The following is a 27,535-nucleotide window of genomic DNA, read 5'->3' as shown; positions in this document are numbered from 1 at the left end:
ATAAAAAGAAAATCCTGCACCGTACATGAATTATGAATATACAAAGAAAATGACAAAATCCGGTATATAAAAAATATCCTTAAAAGTTAAGACACTATAAAAATTGATAAATATACATTAACACCAAAAAATGTTACTTTACAACATATAGATATACAATAAAGAGAAAAAAGCATAAAGATTGAAAAGAAGAAAAGTGTTCACCCTCCACCACAAAAGAGGGACCACTTTTTTTTTATTATATCACATATTATATTTATGATAATTTTTTACTTTTTTTTTCTTTTCTGTCTATAATAATAATAAATAATAAAAATTCATGTAAAAATAATAATAAAAATAAATAAATAATTGTTAATATGTTTTTTGACTTACTTTTTTTGAAACATAATTTCTTTAATTCATATTTTTATTCTTATTCATTTTTTTTTCATTCTTTATACTTTCTTCTCTTATTTCCTCCCACCAAATACTATGGAAATGACATTTCGCAATACGTTTCCTTACAAATCCAACTAGCACACCATAATTTGAAACCAAACATTCTGTATGTTGGAAGTTGGAACGATATGTTGAGTTTGAACCTTAATTTGGACCCATATATCAAATATATTAATTTTGAAATAATATAATTTATGTTTAAATATTTTTATTATAATTAAAGAATATATTTAAAACCAATTGTAAACTTAAAATTAATTGAGCGAGGTAAAACAAACACTAATTCCATACTTGAATGAAGTAGCAATGCATACACTAACTTGTAGTAACTTCCCCACTAACGGCTCTTTCTCCCTAAGCCATGGCCGAAATCGAACCATGTCCCTTCCTTCTCCTCGCACTCTTCTCATGCACCCTCTTCAACGCTTCCTCCACCGCCAAAATTGGCGTCAACTACGGCACCGTCGCGGACAACCTCCCTCCGCCGTCAACCGTCGCAGCCTTCCTCATATCCCAAACCACCATCGACCGCGTCAAACTCTTCGACGCCAACCCCGCCATTCTCCGCGCCTTCGCCGGCACCGGAATCTCTGTCACCGTCACAGTCCCCAACGCCGACATCCCCTCCCTCTCCACACTCCCCGCCGCACAAGCCTGGCTCTCCGCCAACCTCCTCCCCTTCCTCCCGGCCACCTCCGACAAAACCCTAATTTCGCACATTCTCCCCACCATGAAATCGCTCCACGAAGCCCTAACAATCTCAAACCTCACCACAATCCAAGTCTCCACCCCTCACTCCCTCGGAATTCTCTCCACTTCAAATCCCCCCAGCGCCGCCGCGTTCCGCCGCGGCTACGACAGAGCCATCTTCGCGCCAATTTTAAACTTCCACCGCGAAACGAAATCCCCTTTCATGATAAACCCGTACCCGTTCTTCGGATTCTCCCCGACCCGAGACCCTCGCCTAAACCAAACGGCGGCGTTTTGGACCATCTCACGGGTTTTAACTACAGCAACATGTTCGATGCCCAGATGGACGCTGTTTTCTCTGCGATGAAGAGGCTCGGGTTTGCTGACGTGGAGCTTATCGTGGCAAAACGGGTTGGTCCTCTATGGGTGACCCGAATCAACCGGGTATGGATTTTGACAATGCTCATATAATGGGAATCTTATAAAGCACGTTAACTCTGGCAGAGTATGCCTAATTGAACATTCAAAACTTATGTCTTCTCTTTGTTTAATGAGAATCTCAAGCCTACTGTTTCTGAGCGGAATTCTGGGTTGTTTAAGCCTGATCTTACTCCGGTTTATCACGTTGCCGTCTACACTGCCAAACAGGTACTTGCATATTCCGTTTTTTTATGAATAAATATTAATTAATAAATTTGAACTCACAATTTCTTCTTTCTTCATCAATTCACCATCACTAACTACTTAGGTATTTCTTTTGCTTTCTCTTTATTTTTAAAATTTAAAATTATTAGAAAAATGAAAATGGATGCTTGCTTTTCGTTCAATGTGTAGCGTAGAAAGTTGATAAAAAAATAATATTTATCGATAATTTTTTTTTTTACCTTGGGTACTACTCCCTTGCAAAATAATGACTAACATATGTCTTTCCTGTTTGCATGTACAACACTGCCCCTATGTTGTTTAGCAAACTTTACATATCTAGCTTTAATTTCAAGTATTAGGGTTGGCTTCAGTCATTTATACTTCTTCCTAAATAATGCCCAATAATTTTTTTTTCTTTTTGTTTTCTTGCAATTACAGCACTGCCCAGTCTGCCACTATGTGATTTAGGGTTTATCTGTGTTGTTTTTTTTATATGGCTGAACATTTTTAAAGGAGAAGTTATATTATGCACAAATTTTATATATAACATCATATAACAAGGAGTGAAATAACAAGAATACAGAAAAATACTCTAAACTAATGATGATATACATTTTTATATTGAAATAATAAAACTAAAAAATATTTATAAAATGATGAATATTATTACAGTATTTTTATCTTTTATTTTCCATTTATCTATAAAAACAAGTTTATATCAACCATTTTCCAAATAAATAAATCACGTCCTTTCTGATTCCTAACCACGTGGTGATAGGTCAGAAAATGTCACCGTCCTTAACCTAAAATGCCAAAATGATCCTATTCAAATTGCCTTCTATGATTCATTTAATTATGGGAGCAATGCAACATACTATTATAATGCCTAACGAAAAATCTTAATTAATTTCTTATAAATATTAATCAAGAATCCCAAAATAAAGTATTATAAAAAATAGTAGGCATACATTTTTATTATAAAAATTGTTGATTTCTTAATCAGTGTCTGATGAATACTGATTAAGATTTATTTAGTTCATTTTATTTTTCTATCACATTCAAATGATTTATACAAAGTATTGCAATAATTTAGCATTACGCTACTACCCTTTATTTATTCTTGTTAATCCATGTCAAAATAATCAATAAATTAATTAAAAAATTGATGTTTGGTTAACAGTTTAAAAAGTATTTTTGAGTGTTAGAATATACTTTTTAGAGAATAATTTCAATTCCGTAACATGTTTGATAGTTACTCTCAAGAGTATACTTGCGCATTAAAATTTTGTCTTAAAATTTAATTTGTAGAAGTATGACTTTGAGTGACTTTAACTTGGAGGATTACAGTGTGAGCCAATAAGGAGGGTCATGGAATGAAAGCTATGTGATACGGTGTAAGCAAATTTATCCATGCAAGAAAAATAAAGAATTAAAAGGAAAGAATCAAGTGTAAGGAGGGAAGTCTATGTCTCATTTATCAATAATTCCTACTTTTTATTATTAATTGTTTTTACGTTAATAAGTTGAACATTACGAGTTACGATTGGTTTAATGTTGTGTAGTGTAATAATGTAAATGCAGGCGCTGGGTCCCACATCTAGAACCATTGCATTAACACCTTCAGAGTCACCTGCATCATCTTCATCTTCTTCAAAGAAAACGAATGCTAGTGAAGCAGTGTTGCAGGCAAACATTGACTTTGTTTGCAGACGCAGTGGAATAGATTCTGGGCCCATAAAGGACGGTGGGCCATGCTTCAAGCCCAACACAGTTAGGCCCCACGCGGCCTACGCCATGAACGCATATTACCGGGACATGCTAGGTGCACCCAGCAACATTGCTGGTGCACCCAGCAATTAGGTGAATGGGCAAAATTGTCCTTGTATTAAAAAAATAATTCATTCTTTCGGAAGAAGGTTCTTCCGGAAGAACAATTTATTCTATCAGAGGAACTTTTTTCTAGAGAAGTTACCGGAAGAAGTTCTTCCGGTAACTTCTCCGGAAGAAGGTTCTTCCGGATGAACAATTTGTTCTACCGGAAGAATAAATTGTTCTACCGGAAGAAACTTCTTCCGGAAAGCTTCCGGAAAAAAGGTTCTTCCGGTAGAACACAAATTGTTCTTCCGGAAGAAGGTTCTTCCGGAAACTTTCCGGAAGAACCTTCTTCCGGAAGATTTCCGGAAGAACCTTCTTCCGGAAGAAGAAATTATTTTTTTTAACGCAAGGGCAATTTTGCCCATTCACCTAATTGCTGGGTGCACCAGCAATGTTGCTGGGTGCACCTAGCATGTCCCCATATTACCAAGCATCTGGTCGTCACGATTTTGACTGTAATTTCGGCCACACTGGACTCGTCATATACACCGATCCTGGTAAGTAAATGATCAATTTAGATTGTGTTTGATTTTTTGTTTTGTATGTTTTAAATTCAATTTGAAGAATAAATTTATTTTGGTTACATGTTTAGCTATCTTTAAAAGTTTGCATGTGAAAATTGTCTAGGTTTTATAAAATTATAAAATTAGATTTGAGTTGTTTTTACAAAATCAGTTTACAAACTTAAGTTTAATTCAAATTTAAGTATATAAACTTTAATTTAAACAAGCATTCGGTCTTTGAATTTGTATCACTTATTTTAGTCTTCGAAACTAAAAAATTCAAATAAGTCTCTAATTTTTTTTCAATTTTTCATTTAAATTCCTAAAATTAACCTATTTTTGGTAGTAACATGTTTTTCTTATTTTGGTTCCTATTCTTATGTTATTAGTATCAATTAAATCTTTAGAGTACGGATAAAAATAGTAAAAAGAGATTAAATTTAAGGAACTCTAAGAAAATTTATTAGATTTTCTTATAAAAAAAATATTAAAATCACAAGATACAGATTGAAAGACTAACTTTATTTGCTCAAATATATAGTATTCAACATGGGAGACTTTGTTTTAGTAACTTTGGTTCAATATTTTAATTGCTCCTAATTAAAAGAAGCATATGATTCCTCTTTTTTTCTCATTAAAATTGATGCATTTATTAAACTATTAATAAAATAAAATAAGACACATTTATTGGTTGAATAATATTCATATCTCAAATAATTAAACATCATGGTTAGTTTTAGAATAAAATTAAAACTTATTAAAAACTAATTACTTTTATTAGGTAATTGTTTCTTATATTCTATGTGTTCTTAATTATAAGATATTTTTTAGAAATATTTTTTTATAAGAATATTTTTTAATTTATAGATGCGTTAATTATTTTTTTTATATGTCCTGACTTAATTGTTCTCTATTCAAAAATTAATAAGAAACAATTAAATAAATAAAAATAAAAATAATAATATAAATAATTGATAAATTTAATTTGATTAATTAAATTAACTAATTTTCTTTAAGAGTATAAATCAATTAAAAATATCTTATTATTAAGAATGAAAAGAATAATATATAAGACCAGGTTAGTAGTATTTTGTTGGAAAGAGAATAAGTGAAGTGATGGAATAGTATGGGTGGGCGATTTGTGGGAGGTTATGAGTCATGTACGTATCCAAATGACGCTACTGGGACTGGGGATGGGCTGAATACAGCCACTTACAACTCTGGATCATATATCTTCTTATTTATCATTCAAATTTTAATTTCTTTCTGTTTTTTCTAATTTTATTGCCTGTGTTTCTATTAATGTTATGAATGCAACGTACAAAAATGATGATAACGGGAGGGTACTGAGTAGTATTATTAGTATTGTTTTCTTATTCTTTTAGGTCCTACTGACTCGGCTGGGTAGTAGTACTTCGATCTGGGTTGGTATATATACAGATATTTTCCTTTTCATTTTTTGTTGAGCTGCACAAGCATTAGGCATTAGCTAAATCACGATGGATTCTTGGCAAATTAGTAAGAATGTATATTAACTGGTGCATACAATTCATGATTTTTTTAATCGGTAATTTTTTTTTTTGAAAAATTGACCAATGTTAATTTGTTAATTGTTAGAAATATTAATTAGAGAGATTTGAACTCACAATTTTTTTTTCGTTCACTTTTTTTTAATCATTGGGTCAATCTTATATCTTCCTGTTTTTTTTTTATTATTGATTACTGTGATGTTGAAAAATAAATTATTTTAAAATTGAGTTATTTTATAAGTTGAAAAAAATACTTGAAATGATAAATTTTGGGGTTAATGTAAGAAAAATAGACTGCATTTCCTACGCGTGCAGTTTTTACCTGATGCTTTTAAATTTTTGTGGCTATTGGTTTACTCAATCTATTTTTTTTATTCTAATTACTTTAAAAATCATACCAATAATGATTTTTTTTATTGATTTTTTTTATTAATTAATAGTTTAAAAAAATTTACGCTGATAATATAAAACCATTAAACAATTTGGTTTAAGTGGTACTCAAAACCTTATTTTGAATCAAGAAATATACCAAATATAATAATGAAATCATCAAAACTTATTTTTAACCAAGGTATTATAATGATAATAACTTGAGACTAAATATGTATTATAATGATCGTCAGTATTTACGGGACCAAAACTAAAACTTCAAGGGCGTTGTTTATAGATATAGACATACAGCCCATGAGTAAACGGGGATCCAAAATATTAAAAATATAGCTTAATAGTTTTTTTTTTCTATATTATTTCCACAAATAGTTTGAAATTTTATCTTGTTTTATGTCTTTTTTATCCAAATAAATGTAATAATTAGAAAAATCTCTTGGTTATTTTTTTTTGTTACATTCATAAATTCATGTTAAAATAAAATTTTAGCTATAAAAGCTTCGTAATGGACCTCCTATGTTCCCCATTGTCTTACTGTAGAATAAAAATGTTCCTCATTGTCTTTCTTCACTGTTTTGGAACTTTAGATCAAAACACATAACATGAAACACTCTTTATATTTCGTGGTGGCTAATTGCTCGAATTCCCTATCATGGTATTCAATAAATTCGTAGTATTTATACACTAGTCCAAACGGATTTTATGAAATACGAAATCTGGTTGAAAAATAGTCGAGCTTTGCACTGAAATGCTACAGAACGTAATTGCGAGAGAATGATGATAAGATGAATGAACGAAAATCGAACTACAATAGACAAACAAAAAAAATACTTCCAAAAGCATTCTTATATCATACTGTGAAACCTTTAAAATGAACAGTATAAGCGATCTGATACTTTTACTACATACAAAATCATGCATTCATTCGATATCTTTTCCTCATATAATAATCACAAGGTAAAATGACTCCTCGTCGGAAAACGATGCCTTATTTTCCACAATTGAACCCACGGCAGACAGAAAGGACTATTATGAGGATCAGGGCTATCAAAATCGCCAACACAATCAGCTTTATCTTCATGTTTTGCAGCCACATTTTTCTACGAATTTTGGTCCCAGAATTCCTGAAGTCTTGTGCCTGCCTCAAAAATTAGTGAAAAGTAAACAAAAAAGCAAAGACAGTTACCAATAATTTGTTACCTCCACCGTTTTTTTGAGGTGGAGAGGAGTGGGTAGATCTTACAAGAGAGACACTACAGGATCAAATCAAATAGAGAAAGAATAATCCGGAGGATGAGAAAATATTTACTAATGATCTTGAAGCATGAAAGAATAATCCTCCTAAGTTCAAGACCTTTGAAACCCTAAGCAGTAACAGGCAGATGCACATATAATGATGAACTGACCTGGTGATGAAGATTTTCAGTTTTGTCAACCAGAAGCTCTATCTTTTCCCCCCGGTCCAGAACCTACATTAAATTACGAGCATGTCAATATAATCTGAATAGATGCCAACATAATCCGATCAAAGGTATTGGAATGCAAAAACATATTGTGTATCATTATGTATGACTGGTTTAATCTCTGCTTTTCTTTAGTGTGCATAATGTATATCATTATGGCATAGAGAAGACATAGAAACACACTCCATTATGTGTCATTGAAATGCACAAAATTTTAGCTGTCAATAATAATGCAGAGGAATAGCAATTGGTAATTGAAGGATTAACTGTTACACAAATTCACAACTAAGTCTTGGCTTATTTATAATTATTTGACTTAGAAAACAATTGAACTTGAAAAGTTATTCACAAAACACAGCAGCCCAACCCAAGTGCAACTGGAGTACCATTAATTATTTAAGGAGAAAACAATTTCTGGGATTTGGATCCTTTCCTGCTATTTAGTAGAATGATATGATTATGTTGGAATGAGAAAGACATTTATTATCAAATATAATACGTGAGTCCTATAACTAATCATGGCGGATTCTTATTTGATAAAAAATATGCCTTTCCCCTCCATGATCACATCCTGTTTCTCAACAACAGAGGATCCATTCTGTTAATTCCTTCCTCTCCCTCCAAACAGATGTCTTCAAGCGCAATTCCCTTCCTGTCCCCTCATTTCCTGCCTCTCTGGTAAAAACAAATATTGGGGCCCATGGTTTAGGGGCCTATAAAAAAAGTCTACCTTTCAGTGAAACTACTTTTGGCTAGATTTGCTTTCAGAAAGAATTAGGCTAATAGCCTAAAGAACTTGGGATAGAAAAAAAATGCACACATCAAAAACCTCCTTCAAAAAGGATAATAGTATCATCAGTAAACTGGAGGTGGGAGACCATTGCCATGGTCCATATCAAAGGCTCTTGGACAAACAGGTAGAGGGTCCCTTCACCGAACTTCTTGATGTCCACAAATGAAAGCCCATTGTTCACTATTCACAATCACAAGAAAGATCGCCAGAGACATCTGGATTCACTTTCTCAATCTAGAATTGAAATTACTTCCCTGTCATGAAACCTCATCTACAAAAGGAACTGATCATACGCCTTCTCAAAACCCAACTTCACACTAGGCTACATATTTTTTCCTTCCATAACATCATAGTTATCTATCCTGGATAGTGGTGCAGAGCAGCAAACTGCAAAACTACTATCAGAGAATAGTGGATAGCGAGATGACTGCTATACTGAAGATTTTAAATACAAATTAAATGATTTATATTACACACTAAATAATTTATACTACACATAGAAAAGCTCAAAAGTAGAACATAGCGTACAATAACAGCAATGAATCATCACAATTTCTGGCACATAAATATGGCTCACATGTTTCAATAATCACTTCGGATCAAAAATTGTAATGAAGAAGAATATCTGGCTGAAATTATACTAGATCCCCATCTGACATGCCTAAACTTGACATGTAGAAATATCAATACTTTAGAAGTTTAAAACCAAACCACAAATCAATTTTTTTAATCGTGAATATCAATTGTAGGATTAAAAGACACATTGAAAAACAGATTGAAATATATCATATTAAATTAAATGGTGAAAAGTGCTCAATGCTATAATTTGAAACTACGACTTAACAAACCACTTAACCATAAATCTCAATAAAATCATTAGTCATTAACTAAGTTTCACTATCAATCTATAGAGAAGCTAATAAATAGAAAAGTCAAAACAAAACATAAGCAAGCAATCAACTGAATTCATAAGTCATAATTCTTTAGTGTCCCACCTAAATGGTAGTTCATCCTAAGCAAACTACCCCATATTCAATGTGGACATTGAACGTTAGTTACATTTGATGTGTGATCTATTTATAAATAATCTTTCATCAGGTAACATCCTTCTGTTTCTTTGCCTTTGGAACCACATAAAGTGATGCCTGAAGCCTTACTTTAATAAGGCATGTATAGAGTGAGCAATTGGCTGTGCATCTGTGAAGCCTCTGTTTCAAAAGAATAAAAACAGAACAATAGAACAGCCAAATAGGATGCAGAAAGTTAACGACTGCAAGAAGTATGAGTGCTCATAAACTGATCCAATTCACTCAGCGTAAACAGCAACAACGAACCAAAAAACAAAAGCCAAAAAAGAGCAATTTTTTTATTGGATTGGATTTCAGATCCAATTTCAAAGATTAATATAATCCAATCCAACCCAAACTAATATAAATATGCTTGAGTTTATTAATGAACTTATCTTATCACCTATATTTATAAAAATATGCATTGATGATATTACTAGTTTTATCAATCTATGACCTTATCCTCTAAATTACATCTTATCCTATTATTTAAAAATATATTTATAAATTAATTAGTTTTGAATGAATTTATTTCTAGTGTCTCATTTTTATCAAATCATTTTTGTATTTTTTATATAAAAATGATTTTGAAAAAAAGGAGTAAAGCAGATAAAATATGACTTATATTTTGTCCTAACCAAAATAATAATAATCTAATTCAAAACATTTTAGATTGGATCCTATCAGATCTCATTTTAGAATAAAATCAATTGAATGGTAAAATTATAAAATAACAAATTATGAGATTGGATCAAATAGTTTTTCTCCTTAGATCTGATATATTCCTGGAACACCTGTGTGTGAAGCCCCTACTTCATAACAATGAAAACAAAGCAATGGAATAATAAAATAAAGATCCATTTAGTAGTATTCCTTTAACTTCTTTTAATTTGAGAGTTTAATCTTATCTTCTAATTTTTTTTATGAAATTTGATGAAAGAAATGCAAAAAAGAAATAAAAATAACAAACTGCCGAAATGTGGGAATCACCCTGGTCCATGCACACATATCACAGTCCAAAGTCAATTTGTATTGAATCACTTCACTCTAAACGTGCCATGTGCAACACTAACAACTATAACAGACTCTAGTATCAATACCACATGAGCACAATGCTGTAATTCAACAAAATGCTGGCCAGACTATTTAAACAGTTTCATATGAGGTTGAAGCATTCACACATTTAGATTTTCTTAAAGATCCACTCCTACATTCCCCTTGTCTTTGTTTTTATAAAAAATTTCAAACAACCACAAGTATACTTCCCTCTATAAAACACAACTCTTGCCATTTATGATAACAATGCAACTCGATCAACTTAATTTATGCTTGATCTATTCAATTTACACAATACCATCCAAGTAAGCAATATAAATCGTTACCTTTTCAATGTTCTCCATCATGACATCTTTAACTTCAGAAACCTGAGCTTTCACCTTAGCAAGCTTGCTTATCTCTTCAGGATGCTCAACACAGTACTGCATGTGCTCCTTCAACTTAGACCTACAACAAGCAAATAGACAAGAGCATATAAATCTTCTCACAAATCACAACAAATTCAGCATTAGCAAGTTCACATGTCACAAATTCAATACCCGAATTCCTTGTTCAGGCTGTTCGCAGCCACGGTTGCTGCCTTTCCGCCGCCGTATTTGGCCACAAAGTCATCCTTCACACGCTCCAGAAAAGCCACAGGCACCTGTCTCCCAATCGATTCATCCGCAACAACACAATAAGCTACAAAAAACAAGTGTGTGAGTCAGACATTCATTTCCAAAAACACAGCACCGAACTTCAAATAAGCCTATAAACAAATAATAACAACACGAATTTCATTTCAGTTCATTTTCAAACACATCACCGAACTTCAAAATAGCCTCTAAACAAATCAGAACAACACGAAATTCATTTCATTTCCAAACACAACACCGAACTTCAAACTAGCCTCTAAACAAATCATAGCAACACGAATTTCATTTCACTAAACCGCGTTTGGATGTTCGAATTGAAAAATTCCACCAGATCGGTGCGAGGAAACACTCACTGAATCCGTTGTCGACGAGGTAGTTGAAGGTGTGGCCGTCACAGTTGTAGGTGAACTTGTTGTTGGAGGCAGGGAGCTTCTGGAGGCACTGGAACGCGATTGTGTTGAAGTTGCCACTGAATTCAGTGTACTCGGCGAGAATCACCGTGCCGCGAGACACGAACGCGTAGATCAGCGATCTCTGGTTCTGATCCTGTCCCATCTTCTTCTTCTTCTTCTTCTCTTCTCCCAGATCTGTGCGTTTGAACCTGATTTTGGTAACTGTGTAGTGTGTGCTTCTGTTTACCTACACTCTCTTCTTTTTCTTTTCTTTTCTTTCCTTTTCTTTCCTTTGAGAGAGAAAGAACAGAGAGAACGATGAGTGAGAAAAAAGAACAGAGTTTATTGCGCTTATAAAGCAGGTGATGTCTCCGATGTGGCGTTTAATCCGTGGAAAGTAAACAAGGTTTTTAATTATTACTTAATTAACGGGTTTAATTATTGTCAATTTGTATTGGGTTTTAAAATGACGAATAAATCTTGATATAATCTTCCACTGATGATGAATCATGTATCTTTTTTCTTCTTCCTTTTTTTTTTTCTTTTTTGTTGAAGGATGCATCATGTATGATGTATCTACAAATACTAGCCGTAAGGTTAAAAAAAAAAAAAAAGCAACGGAAAATTGAAATTTTAAAATTTGAACTAAAAAATGGAAAGTTAAATGTTGTATTTTAGAAGTTGATTTTTTTCCCCAACTTTTTCTTTAATTGAATAAAAGAAAATGCAACATTATTTATATTTTTTTTTGCTTTATCCAAGCATAGTAAAAGTCAATGTTTTAGATAGTTTATGTTGACATTAGTCCTTAAAATTTTAATTTATTATTAAATTAATTCTATAAAATTGAAATTAAAAGAGTAAAGTAATAAATAAATTTAAAAATATTAATGAATAGAAAAATAAATTATTTAAAATTTAGTTAATGATAAAATCTTTAAAGGATTAAAATAATAATAATAACAAAAAAATGTAATAGTTTTCAATAAAAAATATTTAAAGAATTAAACTAATGTAGTCATCTGATTTTGTTTAAAGTTCATTAGCTAAGTTTTTCAAAGAAAATTAATTATTAAAAAAATAGTGATATTTCACATTAATATTATAGTGACCAAAACAAATCAGATCTTTTTAGAAGTTTTATACTATAATGATTAATGCATGTAATTTTAAATAATTAAATTGAAGGTTTTATTTAAAGAAAAACAGAGGAAATGGAGTGGTGGCATTGGCGTTACGATAGCATGGAACAATGGTAGAACCGTGCGGCCACAGATAATAACTACGGAAAATGAAAGAAATAATAATTTAATTTAAATTTAAATTATTTACATTCGTCCTTTTTGTTTGAAACATCCAACTTACCCTCCTGACTGCGCCCGCTAATCCAACAACAACGACATCTCAATTATCTGACATTCATTAAAATAATAAGATTTAAATTTAGGTTAAACGTACTTCTAATCCTAATAAACACTATTTTCAAAACAAACAAAAAAACCCTAATAAACACTTTATTTGATTTCCTCAATTTATTATTAATCGTAAGAATGTGAAGATTTGTTATCCCCCTTCCAAAATCGTGCTGTGATTGTGGTCCCAAAATCGAACTAGGCATTGACATTATTTGTTAAGGTAATAAAAGTATCTTTTTTACATAGTAATATTCGTTCTTAAATAAAAGTAATTTTAACAATGTCTTTTTCATTGAATTACGTATTTTTTTATATTAGGTATTTGGATTAATTTTATATTTAAGTGGAGAATTCGTATTTAATTTTTGTCATGTGTAAAATTCTATTTGACAAATAACAATCAAGCATTATGAGCATAATTAATCTATAATAAAAGTAATCTAGGTATTATGTTTAAATTATATTTGAATATTTATATTTACTGGATATAACTTTTAAATGGTCGGACTTTTTCCAATATGCATATGAAGATTAAAAAATGTATGCTTCTAGTTTGTCTTTGAATTGATTATCCAGTAAAAAAAACATTTAACTTGATTACCAAGACTTTGCAATTGTTTTGCTTTCAAATAAAAACCTTTAAAATTTTATGTCTATATTAGGATAGCGCTACACTTCTTATTTCCTTTATTAAAGATAACTTTGTAAACAGACGGATTTAGGGGGCAAGAAGGGTTGTGTCCCCTCCCTCTTCCCTCAAGATTCTTCGTGTATATGTATGAGAAAAAAAAAGAAAAAAGAAAAAATAGAATATTAAATTAATATTTATTTAATTTTCTTCTAATAATGGATTCTATTTTTAATTTTACACATAAAATTAATTATAAGTATTTTTATAAAACTCATTATTTATTAAAAATTAAGTATTTAAACTATTGTGAAAAAAAACAATTGGCCCCTTTAATACATTTCTAAATCTGCCCATGCATGTAAATATTCAAATTCAATAGTTTCTAAAAAAATGGATAATGTATTTAGCAGTAAGTAGATTGATGTTAGTTTTACATGGTAGAGACATTTTCTTTTGTTTCTTTTTTAAATAAAATATTTATCAAAAATCAACTGTTATAATTGTAAGATATGTATTATGATTCATAAATGGTAATGTTATTTTGTTATAGTGTACAAGAATACCCTTTGGAGATTTTAACATCGGCCATTAAGAACTTTTAAAAATATCAACGTTGAAAGTAATATTGTTAACATCGATTTTCAAAAATCGATGTTAACATAAAAATGAAAACATTGGTACTTTAAAAAACCAATGTTATATAATAAGAATTATAAAAAAAAGAGTCAAATATCTACAAATCAACACCAATTTTTACCAAAATCGATGTTAACTTATACATACAACATCAGTTTTTAGAATATACATAAAACATTTAACTTGATTACCAAGACTTTGCAATTGTTTTGCTTTCAAATAAAAACCTTTAAAATTTTAAGTCTATATTAGGATAGCTGTTAGGTGCTGGGTTTGTTGTTGCTGGTTTCGAGGGTCCAGCACCTCTAGAAGAAGAAGAAGAGAAGAAGAAGATAAACTCAAGGTAAAGAGGACTCATATCCTGCTTGTTTATTTACATGGCTATATATAGAGAAATTCAAATAGCAGATTTGTGTCAATTCTTATCCAAAAGGAATATTCTAATAACAAATTTTGTTATGCATGTCTGCCTATGAGGGAGCAAACACCACAAGCAGGATTTGGTGCTGATTCTACTAATTCGTTCTTCCAATTCTGCCTCTTATTCGTAATCATCAAGGTACGTTGGCTTCACCACTCTTCTCTTGGTCCCTTCTTCTCTTTGCACCTTTGTTGCTGGTGCTTCCTCTATTTTTGGGATTATAAGCTTACTCGTATCATTCCACGACCCTTGGAAATTCACCTTGTCCTCAAGGTGATATGCTTCAAACCATGGCTACCAAAGTAATGTCGGGATCCCAAGGTCTATTTCGACAAATTGCACTCGGTTTAGCAGTTGAGCATAATGCAAAGGCAATTGATTGGAGCTTGTATGTGGCCATGATAGTCCCATAAAGAGGGACAATGCTGAAGAACTTGTTGAAGGAAATGGTGGTGCATTCCAAATTCTGGTCGTTGCCAACCATGACCCGCAATGGTGACGTCGCTCGACAAGGGAGCCCCAACTGAGCTACGAGCTGGTGCTGGGCGAAGTTATGGGTGCTTCCTCCGTCAAGGAGGAGCACCACACTATGGTCAATGATGAGTCCCACTAAGCGCAAAGCTTCAGGTGCCAAGTGGCCCGTTAGAGAATTCAAACTTATTTGTGCCGGGTGCGGGTCAGGTGGTTTAGGTGGGTCAGTACTCGAGTCAGCTGATTCTATATTAGGGCCTGAGGTATCTTCGTCCTCCGTGATGAAAAGGAAAACCCTGGAGGCATAATGGTGACCTCTATGGTACCTCTCATCACAATTGAGGCACAAATCGTGCTCATGATGCGAGGCGATCTCGTCCGAGGTGAGGCGCTTGATCACCAGAGGTGGCTAACGAGAGGGGGCCGGGAGCAGTGGTGGAAGTGACGCGGCGCAGGACTGAGGCTCCGTACTTGGCGTACTGGACGTCACGCGAAGAGGAGGTGGAATGGGTGGCGGTGCTCACACGCGCGGTGGTTGACGAGCGACAAAGAGCTTCTCCTCTTGTAATTTCGCGAGCCCGACTGCTTGGACTAAGGTGAGGGGCTGGTGCGCCTGCACCTCACTGCGAATCTCCGGGGCCAAAACGGAGATGAAGCAGCTTAAGAGGAACGGCGGCGGTAGCCCAATAATCCAGTTGGCCAAGTCTTCGAATTCTCCAGGTATTGTGCTACTGAACTTTTCTGAGTAAGCTTGAACAGGGCACCCGTTGGGTCTTCGTATTGTGATGGAGCAAAACGGGTTTGTAGAGGTGGAGTCGACATGAGCAGGGGAGGTGTCAGTGGTGACTGTACGGAGGAAGAAGGATAGTGGAAGGTGGAAGCTTCATACGGCGGTTGCTGAAATGAAGGAAGAGTTCCCTCGGTATCGAACAAGCTTAGCAATCGTTTGCGAGTACTCTCAAAATCAATCCCAAGGGATTGAGCTGAATGTACAAAAGGATAAGGGGTGTGCAGCAACGAAGGTGTGTGGAAATGGGTATGGCGGCCATGGAAGGCGGCCATGACTCTCAATGAAAGCACCAAATGTTAGGTGTTGGGTTTGTTGTTAATGGTTTCGAGGGTCCAACACCTCCAGAAGAAGAAGAGAAGAAGAAGATAAACTCAAGGTAAGGAGGAAATTCTATTTCTCATATCCTATTTGTTTATTTACATGGCTATATATAGAGGAATTCAAATAACAGATTTGTGTCAATTCTTATCCAAAAGGAATATTCTAATAACAGATTTTGTTATGCATGTCTGCCTATGAGGGAGCAAACACCACAAGCAGGATTTGGTGTTGATTCTACTAATTCGTTCTTCCAATTCTGCCCCTTAGACGTAATCATCAAGGTACGCTGACTTCACTACTCTTCTTTTGGTCCCTTCTTCTCTTTGCACCTTTGTTGCTGGTGCTTCCTCTATTTCTGGGATTATAAGCTTACTCGTATCAATAGCACTACCGTTACACTTCTTATTTCCTTTATTAAAGATAACTTTGTAAACAGACGGATTTAGAGGCCAAGAAGGGTCATGTCCCCTCCCTCTTCCCTCAAGACTCTTCGTGTATATGTATGAGAAAAAAAAGAAAAAAGAAAAAATATAATATTAAATTAATATTTATTTAATTTTCTTCTAATAATGGATTCTATTTTTATTTTACACATAAAATTAATTATAAATATTTTTATAAAACTCATTATTTATTAAAAATTAAGTATTTAAACTATTGTGAAAAACAACAATTGGCCCCTTTAATACATTTCTAAATCTGCCCATGCATGTAAATATTCAAACTCGATAGTTTCTAAAAAATTGGATAATGTACTTAGTAGTAAGTAGATTGATGTTAGTTTTACATGGTAGAGACATTTTCTTTTGTTTCTTTTTTAAATGAAAAATTTATCAAAAATCAAGTGTTATAATTGTAAGATATGTATTATAATTCATAAATGGTAATGTTATTTTGTTATAGTGTACCAAAAATACTATTTTCTTTTTATCTTTTGGGTTTAACCTACCCTATTTAAATGAGTGAAAAAAATTGTGATAGTCTAGAATATCCTGTGGAGATTTTAACATCGATTATTAAAGACTTTTAAAAGTATGAACATTGAAAGTGATATTGTTAACATCGATTTTCAAAAATCGATGTTAACATAAAAATGACAACATCGGTATTTTAAAAAACCAATGTTATATAGTAAGAATTATAAAAAAAGTCAAATATCTACAAATCAACATCGATTTTTACCAAAATCGATGTTAACTTATACATACAACATCAGTTTTTAAAATATACTGATGTTGTTGTTTGACAACCAATATCGGTTTTTACAAAAAACTGATATTGATGTTCAACAACAACATCAATTTTTTAAAAACTGATGTTGTGAGTCCAGCTTAACATAGGTTTTTGCAAAAATCAATGTTATTTGTAAATATCAACATCGATTTTTACTAAAAACTGATATTTTTTGTATTTTTTTAATATGTTGTCTATTTTTTTAATTACCTCAAATTAATCTGCAAATTTAAAAGTAGAACTATAATGGATAATTTTTAGTTTATTTTCAGATAGTTTTTAGCAAAAATTTCATAAAAATTGAGTATTTACTATGAATTAAAAGAATATTTAATGTGCATACATTACATGAATTGTAAAAAATGTAAATTAACTAAACTACAATTCCAAAATTACTAAATACTAATTGTTTCATTTTTAACTTTCAAATAGTAGCTTGCCCACTGGATACGAAGCGCCTTCAATCTCTCTAGTTTCAATGGTTTAGCATCATTGAAATACTGCATGATATAATAAAATATAAGTTAATAATATATAATATCAATTATAACAAAATGAAATATGTTTGAATTAAACAATTATCGTTTTCCAATTATTCTTGAAACTTTCTAAGATTATAGTTGACATCCAGTGCATGACGTTATATCCGCACTCAGTACTTCCTTTTTGTCTATTACACTAAATACATTATAAAATTTAGATATTCAATGTTAAGTATAAATTCGTCTACACAGTAATAAAATATAATTAGAAGCATTGTTTAAATGATTTACTCTAACAGCAATCCACCTAGCAGCAACCTTGGATTTACTTTGTGGAGTATCATCAAATTCTTTCAAAGCACTGTTCAATACAAACATGGATGCATATTGTACAATTAAAATATTGATGTTCCCGGCTAATGCTAATGTAAATGTATTGAAAAATATAACTGATTTGTTAATAATTCCTTTCAGGTAGTTGTCTGGCCTATTGTGTAACGAACAAAACCAGATGACAACATTTTCCTTAGGCAAAATGACGACCATTTGTCAATGTGCACTAAAGTGGAGAACAATATAAGTTATTATACTATTATACATTAAATTCATTTGTTCAGATTAACTTACCCATTCAAGTAGGCTCCTAGGTACACACCCCTCTTTGAATTCTGCATCCAGTTCTTAATATAACTTTCTGATTCAAATTGTGATTGCACAGATCTCTGTATGGATCGTGGCTCGAGGAATCCATACACATCGGCATTCCCCGCTCGCAGACTTATCTCAGTCATATGCCTATTGTTGTTAAAATAAAGTAAATTATGTGTGAATTTAAAACAATAAGTTAGGTAATAAACAATAATGTAAAGTGACTTACAGAATCCACAATTGTATAACAGAGATGCTAAGACATTGACCATCGTGTGTTATTTCAGACATATCTTCATGTTTTATGTACTAGGGGAAGTTGTCATTAAACACCACAAACATGGTAGCATCCCACATAACTTGCAACGACTTTAGAAAAAGTTGTGGGATGGTCAATGTCATCAGATATAGGGGATCATCAGCATCATGATCCGGCCTATCTATAGGTTTCGTCAGTCCTACAGCTCTTTGTTTATCCAACATAATTAATTAATATAATTTAATGACAGTGAACACTTTAATTGAAAAAAACATTAATGACAGTGAAATACCTGTTATGATAAATGCTTGACAAGATGTATCAGCCAAGCAATGAAGATGTTAAGTGTTTGCCCCACTAATTGAACCTCTTGAGTGGGTACAAGAATGTGAGCATTTGCATCTCTAACTTCCTCAACACCAACCTTGACTTGATCATTGCCTAAATGGATGTTGTGAATGGTTGTCGACCCCTCATAGGGCAACCAGGCGGGGAGGATTTTCTTCAACATACAACCCGCATTTCTCTAAGTCACTCATGTATGGGTCGTTTCTTGAGGGATCAACACAACTCTCCTTTGTGTTGACACGAGCAGTTGAAGGACCAACCTCAGGCTCAGGAGGCAGTGCGAGTCCCTCTGATTGCATCTGCGATTGAAATTGGGACTACATTTGGTTGAAGGACATCATTAGTTGTCGAGTCACTTTTTCTATAATCGACTATGACTATATGAATACATGGTTTTGATGATGCCAAAGAATAATCAAACAAGGTTGCTTTCAAGATTACTTCAACAAACATTCAAAGGGTAATCATTGCTTCAAGATTAATATAAAGTTGTTTCAACAAATAAGCATTGCTTCAAGATTAATTCAAGATCAAGCTTTTGCCTCAAAACAAGTGTTTCTAAAGAGATCAAAGCTCTGGTATTCGATTACCAGGCAATGTAATCAATTACTAGAAGACAATTTTGAAAATCAGCTTTTAAAAAAGGTTTTGAATTTGAATTTTGAATCATTTAATCGATTACCAGATGTTTATAATCGATTATCAGCAATGACACTTCAGAAAACACTTTGAAAAGTCATGACCCTTCAAAATATAACTGTGTAATCGATTACCTGAAACCTATAATCGATTACCAGTGAAGAATTTCAGAAAAAACTTTTTGGAAAGACACATCTCCTCAAACCATTTTAAAAAGGCATGAAGGACCTATATATATGTATGTCTGACTTCAAAAAGAAAGAGAAAGATATTCACAAAGAACTTAATTGCCAAATGTTCTCTCAACAACTCTTGGACAAACACTTGCAAATCTTGAGAATTCATCTAAGAACTTGTTTCTTTTTATTTTTCTTTTCCTCTATCAACTTGTTTTCTAGAAATTCATAACTCCCACAAGACAACACGTTAGGGGCAATGTTTTGTTTCTGAATGGTATGTGCCTTCTTTCACACATCCTTTAAAAATTAAACATTATCCAAAGTTATTATTACTGACAATAATAAGTAAATTTAAAGTTTAAAACAATGAAAATCACAAAGTTACCTCCCACAAAGGGTCTCTGCGGCTCTAACAAAATTGAGTCCACTTCTCCTTGCTAATGTCGTACTTTTCGCATACAGTGTCATCGACAACATCCTTGTCGGTTGTAAGTGCACATTTCAACGTCAAATTAGACTTAAACTATCTCCATCGCTCCCTCACGGTCTGAAGTATTTTCTTTTTCTTCCTCAAATTAGATGCTTTAGGAATATCAAATTCAGCCTGACAAGCGAAAATTACATTATATTGTTACTAAATCACAATTTTATTGTTAATCAACAACATGTAGCATTTAAGTAAAATACTTGAATATCCTCCGATATCAAATCCTTCTGGGCAGTAGGGACTTGTTTTAAATTCTCGTATGTCACATCCACATTATCACGAGCGACGATCCCCAAATATGTTCTTAACTTCTTTTTGTGGGGACCATCGGCATTCTCGGTCTCAGGATCCACATGGACTAGGGGTCTCTCTACCCCAACTACTCTAGTAGCCAATGATCTCAGGTATGTGGCTTTTCTTGTTCGCTTCAAGGTAAAAGGAGATTGTGATGCTGCATCAGAAGGAGGAGGAGGAGGAGAGCTAGGTGGTGTAGTCATTTGCCTGTAAAGAAAAAAACATTAATTTTCAAGATGATCACAAAACTCTATTATCTTATGTAATTGAATGGACTGAAATGAAGTACATAATAAAAAAATTACATTAGACGATGTTAATTAATTCTCCTTCATCATGATCATTACAATTTTCATGAACGTCGTTAACTTCTTCTCCGACGACGTTAGGCAAGATTTGTGTGGACAAAGGACTAACATAGGTATCAATGAGTGAATCATCATCCTTGTGGGACTTTGGCATGGCACAGACACTGACAAAAACTCATCTTTTCCTTTATGGACAAAGTATGACAAGTTGGAGGCAAGTATATTTATTTACCATTAGACCTTGGATGTAACTAGGCTCGTATACCCATCTCAGCTAGATCTTGACGAGTATTCAAACCATCTTTTGTCTTGCCTTGAATGTTAAGGAGCGCCCCAATAACACTATCACATACATTTTTCTCTACATGCATAACATCAATACATTGTCTAACATCTAGATCGGATCAGTACAGAAGATAAAAAAAATCGACCTTTTCTTCCACATGCAAGTCTTACTTTTTTCCTTATTTTGGGTCTTTCCAAATATAGTTCTTAAGTCTTGAACCCACTAAAAGACCTAGTGACCAGTTAACATTATCGACGCACTTACATCAAACGGTTCAGATTGGGACCCCCTCTACATGTCTGTCAATTCACCATGTCATATTCTCATTGTACAATTCTTCTTAATCCCATCACACAACAGATGCTCTCATATGTCATCGAGTATTTGTCATCTCCCATTTAAACAATTTATACAAGGACAAAAAAAATTTCCTTCCCCATCCGGTCGACTTCTTTTCGAAGCAAATTACAAGAATTGTTCTATGCCTACCTCATATGTAGGGCTCATGCAACTTTCGTTCATCCAACTTTGATTCATCTAAATAATAACTCTAATACTCACAAAGTTATTCAATGCATGAAAATCTCACTTTTTCATTAAAGGTATGGCCCTATCCTATTCATGAAGACATTTTTTTATGGTAGATTCATATGTCAAGGTTAAGTCTCTTTTGTTAAATTTGACAAATTTTTTGCAGTATTTCACATTGATCTCCAAATATACGACATGAAAGCAGTGAGATTAATTCCCCGACAATCAAGCATGCACTCAGAGAACAACTAGAAATGCATTGTACCAAAATTTCATCAAATTCAACAAAATAATCTTAGCCTTAATGCATGAATCTACCATAAAAAAATGACTCTTCCCAAACTCTCCAAATAGACAAATCAAGATTCAATACAACGATTAATGCAATATATCCGCAAGAATCATTGTATTCAATCTCAAACGGGAATCTAAGGTTTACTCATGATGAACATAACTTGTATAGCATATATCAATTCTCATTAATCACAGTGAACAAGTATTAAAAACATTTGTAACAAACAACAACATCAAAAGTTTACAAAATACATTTGTACTTGTGATGATGAGCAGCACAGTTCAAAAATAAAGCAACAATCCAATAAAGAACTCAATCACCACGTACATCAATCATCATTCCCAAAAAAATTAGATATAAAACTTCCCCAACGCAGCCAACACAGTCCAAAACCACCATGATCCAGAATCCCTGACTCTGTATAAGTAAATAGCATAATACCAAAGGCATAAAGCAACTAATTCTCTAGTTGAAGACATTAAGTTCTTTACTACCGTTGAATTACAAGTTTGCAACAGCAAAAAATGGAGACAAGGAATTAAAACAACCAATTTTGTTCAACCATATTGCTAACATGTGACATACAAAAGTTGATTGTACCAATAATATAGAATTTGTAGTACAAAACACTAACACAGGCCTTTGAAGCAACAGGGAGTCACCTCTTTTGGACAAAATTCAACAATTTAACACATAATGAATCAAACATGCCAATAATTGCAGTAACAAACTAGTGTCAACCTGGGTTGGAGTGGGAGCAACCAACTCACGGGACACAACTTAAATTGCTCCTATCTGGAAAAACACACACACACACACACACACACACACACACACACACACACATATATAAATGATGCATCACATTCTTTAACACTATTAATAGGTTCAACAACTTTTATGGTATGTGTTGAGTAGAATATGTTAATGGTTCCCTGCAAGATTGTATAATGAACTTGGAGAACTACGTAAATGAACTTAAGAAAGCACTATTACAAATTTTAACTAGTCAAACCAATAATTATTTTACAATTTCAGACTATGCATGCTAGTAGTCATGAGTCAAAGGGCCTCTGACACCAACATTTATTAAGCAGCTGAATTCCATGTTCTGTGCAAATGACTCTAACTAAAACAAGGTAAAAGTATGGAGTAATATCCACATGGCTCTGTCTTTCCTAGACACACACCTCAAGTGAAGAGTTTTTGTCCTAGTAAAAATGGAAAGTTGCTTATCATCAAACTTGCTAGAACAAACTGAAGAAACCTGTGAACAAGACATATTTAGATTTAGCACTCACTAGAACATATAAGAAAGGAAAGTTGATATATGTATTAAAATTGAAAAATAAAATAAAACCAATGGATCATTTTTGTTTGTCAATGTTAAAAGTGCAAGGATGCAATCAGAACCTGGTATTACTACTTCTGCATATGCCAATTTCAGCAGCAGGTAGTGAAAGACATTGAAGAACCCAATATTTCAAATACGTAAGACCTATATATAATTTAACCAAGACTCAATTACTCAATTTAACTCAAACTTTTACCCAGATATAATATAATCAATGTCCTAGTCATCTAACGGATGACCCTTTACCCATTCCCTTTTTTCACAACTTTTCTAGAAAATTTTACCAAACAGTATTTATTACCTTACTCACAGTTCCTTTACCTCTACACACTAATTGATGTCTTGTCCCATGTTTCCCTAGTACATAACATAAAACAAAAATCCAAGAAAAATCCCAAAATAGATAAATAGGACGAGGGTTTGTCGACAACGACAGCAACATGGTACATAAACTTGCTGAACATGGGGGCCATATATTTAACTGTAGGTGTGAAGAGGAACCTAAAGTGTTTTGGGCCAGCAGAATTATTTGAGTGTTATGTCAGAATGGTAAATTCAATCACTAAGAAAGAATCACAATGATCTGAACAAGAGATTTAGAGCCAATGGATAAGTTAGGGCCAGACTTTCCACTATAATAACTTATAGTTATACACAATTAAACTTCTCTAACTAATAATTAACTTAAGTTGTGTAGTTTATCATCAAAACATTCTAATCATACAGAAACCAAAGCCCTATTCCAACTTAGTAGGATTGGTCACATGTCTTTCATGATAACCATGGCATACTATAACCTTTCAAGTTTTTTCATTTCACTATAGAAATTTTCCAACCATCAACATTCATATTTTTTGTTTATGTTCCACAAAATCAGTGAATGCTCTCTCTCTCTTTCTCTTTATTTTTCAATTATCTCCTAAAATTTAACTAACTATATGTTAAAGAGCATAGCATGTTGTTTGCAAGTAAGTGTGGGAACAAACCTGATGATTAAGGAGGTTCCAGTAGTGGTGACACAAGCAGGGATACTAAAACCTTCGGAAGCGGAACCCGCGACAATTTCTTTGATTTCAGAATGTTGGAGATTCGAATTGTTTTTCAACTACAACATGCATATTTAGATGAAGCAAGAAAAAGGAAAAACAAGAGCAAAAGGAAAGAGATATAGATAGATGGATACAGACAACATTTTTGATAGATTGAAGCCTTTGATCAATTTTGGTGTCATGTAAATGGCACAAGGAATAACCTGAAAAATAAAAAAGAGTGAGTGAGGGGTTGTTAATGTTATGCAAATAGAGAGAATAGAAACATACACACACATAACTAAAGCGGTGATTTAAACTCTGATAAAGTCCGAGCAAAAGAACCCTAAATAGAATAAGCCTAAACACGTCGTTACACAAACATTGCTACTACAACAACCTGCTAAATGTAATTATCAAAACTCAGCCATGTGAGGTCTAGCCAAGAATGTTGCGGCCACCAAAGTCGAGGCAATGTCACGCCACTCAGCCATGGCACTTGGCAAAAACTCAGTCATGCAAGGTAAGCCAAACTCAGCCATGGTATTTAACATAAAAAGATGCAAAGAGAGACACAATCACAAAAAATAAGCAGAAAAATACCTACTCACAATGGCAAGGGCACAGTGGTGATAAGGTTGCAGAGAGAGGCAGAGCCGAGAAGACGAAGCTGAGACGGAGAAGAGGAAGAGCCGCGAAGAGAAAGCTGAGTCGAAGAATAAGAGAGCGCGAGAAAAATAGGGCTTGTGTTCTGATATATTTAAATTTAAGTTCAACATCGATTTCTTTATTGAAAACAAATGTTAATCAAGTGATGTTAACTTATCATAAATTACCATCGATTTTTTAAAAAATTGATGTTAACTAACTAACGTTAACATCAGTTCATTAACATCGATTTTTTAGAAAACCGATGTCAATGAATACACGTGATTTATAATTATGTCATTGTGGTTATGTTAGCATCAGTTTTTGACAAATCGATGTTAACCTAGCGATGTTAAATCTATATTTTCTAGTAGTGATTGCTAAAGTAGTGATAAACGCAATTTTAAAATCTAACCAGCTGGAAAGTGTTGTGTCATGGACGGCTCCTAGTTGGGTGTTTCTCAAATGCAATGTGATGCAGCCTTTTGGAGTTAGGATAAAATAGAAATAGAAAGTTATTTATTTTGTTAAAATGTGAATGCAACCTTTTAAATAGAAGCAATTTAGACAAGTAGACTAAAAAAAAGTAAAAAGTTGTTTATTTTATTAAAATTAATATTTTTTTTAAAAAAAATTGTTTAAACAAACTGGTTCTATATCTTTTGTAGTTGGCTGTGAAGTTATCCAGGGTGAAGCATTAGGCTTCCTTCATGCTTTATTTGGGGCACTGCAGTTGGGACTCCCTTCTGTTATCTTTGAATTAGACTGTAAGCTTGTAGTAGATTGGGTTCTTACAGGAATTGATGATGTTTCTAAAGTGGGGTCAAATTTTGGCAGAGTGCTAGTCTATTCTCCTTTCCTAATGCAACTTTAAGGTCAAGTTTGTTAGACGACAAGCCAATGTGATGGCTCATGTATTAGCAAGAGCTTTCGTTGGCTATGCTAGTTTCACTTTGTTTAATTCTATGTCTAGTTTTATTTCTTAGTTGATTTAATTATCAATGATATGAGTTAAGCTTTCTTCCTTAAAAAAACAAACTCCTAATCAAATTATTAAAGAACAAAGTTATTTGTCAAATATCACAACTATATTGGTAACATATTAGTTTTTTCAAAGCAACATTTGATATTGAAAATCTAGTTCAAATCATTGCTCGCATGCTTAGGATATTTTATTAAAGAATGAAATTGTTTTCTTATTTCCTATCATTGCTTTCACTAGTTAATCCATTACATGTTTTGGATTAATTGGATCAATTACAACTGAAATGAGATGAAAAAAAAAAACACTAATAACTTTATTCATAAGTGAATAGTTGAACCTAAACATTCATTGGTTCAACAAGCTCAATAGCTCTTATGTACTATTTTTTTCTACTCACCTTTACTCTTATTATTCACTACTTATTTGATTATAACCTTTCTCTAATATTTGTCTAAGTCTTGACCCATTTCTACTTACATTTAGTCTTATTAAAATGACATTGAGATTTGTCTCCCATTTTGTTACGAACTCTTACTTCTGAGTTTTTACTTATGCTACTATTCATTTTATATCTAGGTTTGTATTTTCTAATTATATTTGGATTTGTGACTCTCAAATGATGTCAACATTATCACTAATAAGTGCATTGATGTTTAAAACTAGATAATTTTAATATAAAAATAGACTTTATTTTATTTTTTCTTTTTCATGTTTTAAAAATATTTAATTCTAAAACAATTAAACAAAATATAGACTAACTTTCCTGTCCCACTTTCACACTCCTCACAGTACGCAAAGGAATTTTTAGTGTATTGGTGATCTATCTTGTAAGTGTCATTAGATGTGATTGAGATTGATGACTTGAAAATGGTGTAACAAGTAATGCAAGCTTTTTTTCAAGAATTGCAAATAAACTCATTTCCCTTTCAAACTCCAGATTATAATTTTGGGTTTTGTGAGTGGCCCTTTAGTCCAATAGTTGGAACAAATCATAGTAAATTGGTATATTCTAAAGGCCAGAAATCATTACTATGTTTTGCATTTTGATGATTCTTTTTATTGAAAAACACTTACCGACATAGATGTACTATTAAGTTTGGTGGGGCCAGCCCCTCTGTAAGCCCCATTCTAAAACGGGTTGTTGCTTTGGTGGGAACTACTAGTAATTACTAATTAGGTATTAATAAAATTTTCTGCTTTGGCTTAAAAAAAACAGTAATGAGGTAGAAGACAGATTTGGTAGTGAAACTACCGTCAGAGATCAATCCCCAATGAACCAAAATTCTGTTTTAATTTTGATATTTTAATCCCCAAATGAACCTTTTTTGGTCGTTGATAGGGACGAAATTAAAAATAAAAATAAAAATGAA

The 27,535-nt window shown here is 32.9% G+C and overlaps 2 protein-coding genes across 2 annotated transcripts; one reads left to right on the top strand and one right to left on the bottom strand.

Annotated features, from left to right (window-relative positions):
- The first annotated feature begins 456 nt into the window (after positions 1–456).
- LOC100802069 (glucan endo-1,3-beta-glucosidase) lies at positions 457–4,949 on the top strand. Its single transcript, XM_041013128.1, is given in 6 exon segments — positions 457–1,418; positions 1,421–1,534; positions 1,537–1,593; positions 1,596–1,634; positions 1,637–1,779; positions 3,124–4,949. Coding segments are annotated over 6 exon segments (999 nt in total). The 5' UTR covers positions 457–802; the 3' UTR covers positions 3,154–4,949.
- A 1,825-nt stretch (positions 4,950–6,774) lies between these two features.
- Positions 6,775–11,800, bottom strand: LOC100820382 (putative vesicle-associated membrane protein). The gene is made up of 5 exons (NM_001349909.1): positions 11,438–11,800; positions 10,989–11,130; positions 10,776–10,896; positions 7,477–7,539; positions 6,775–7,208 (listed from the first exon to the last, which is right to left on the bottom strand). Exons 1-5 carry the CDS (start codon positions 11,637–11,639, stop codon positions 7,059–7,061), a joined length of 678 nt encoding a protein of 225 aa, NP_001336838.1. The 5' UTR covers positions 11,640–11,800; the 3' UTR covers positions 6,775–7,058.
- Positions 11,801–27,535: the final 15,735 nt, after the last annotated feature.

Source organism: Glycine max, chromosome 20 (assembly GCF_000004515.6).
Source record: "Glycine max cultivar Williams 82 chromosome 20, Glycine_max_v4.0, whole genome shotgun sequence".
Lineage (NCBI taxonomy): Eukaryota > Viridiplantae > Streptophyta > Magnoliopsida > Fabales > Fabaceae > Glycine > Glycine max.
Note: the sequence above shows the minus strand (reverse complement) of the source record. Positions and strands in the feature narration are given on the sequence as shown.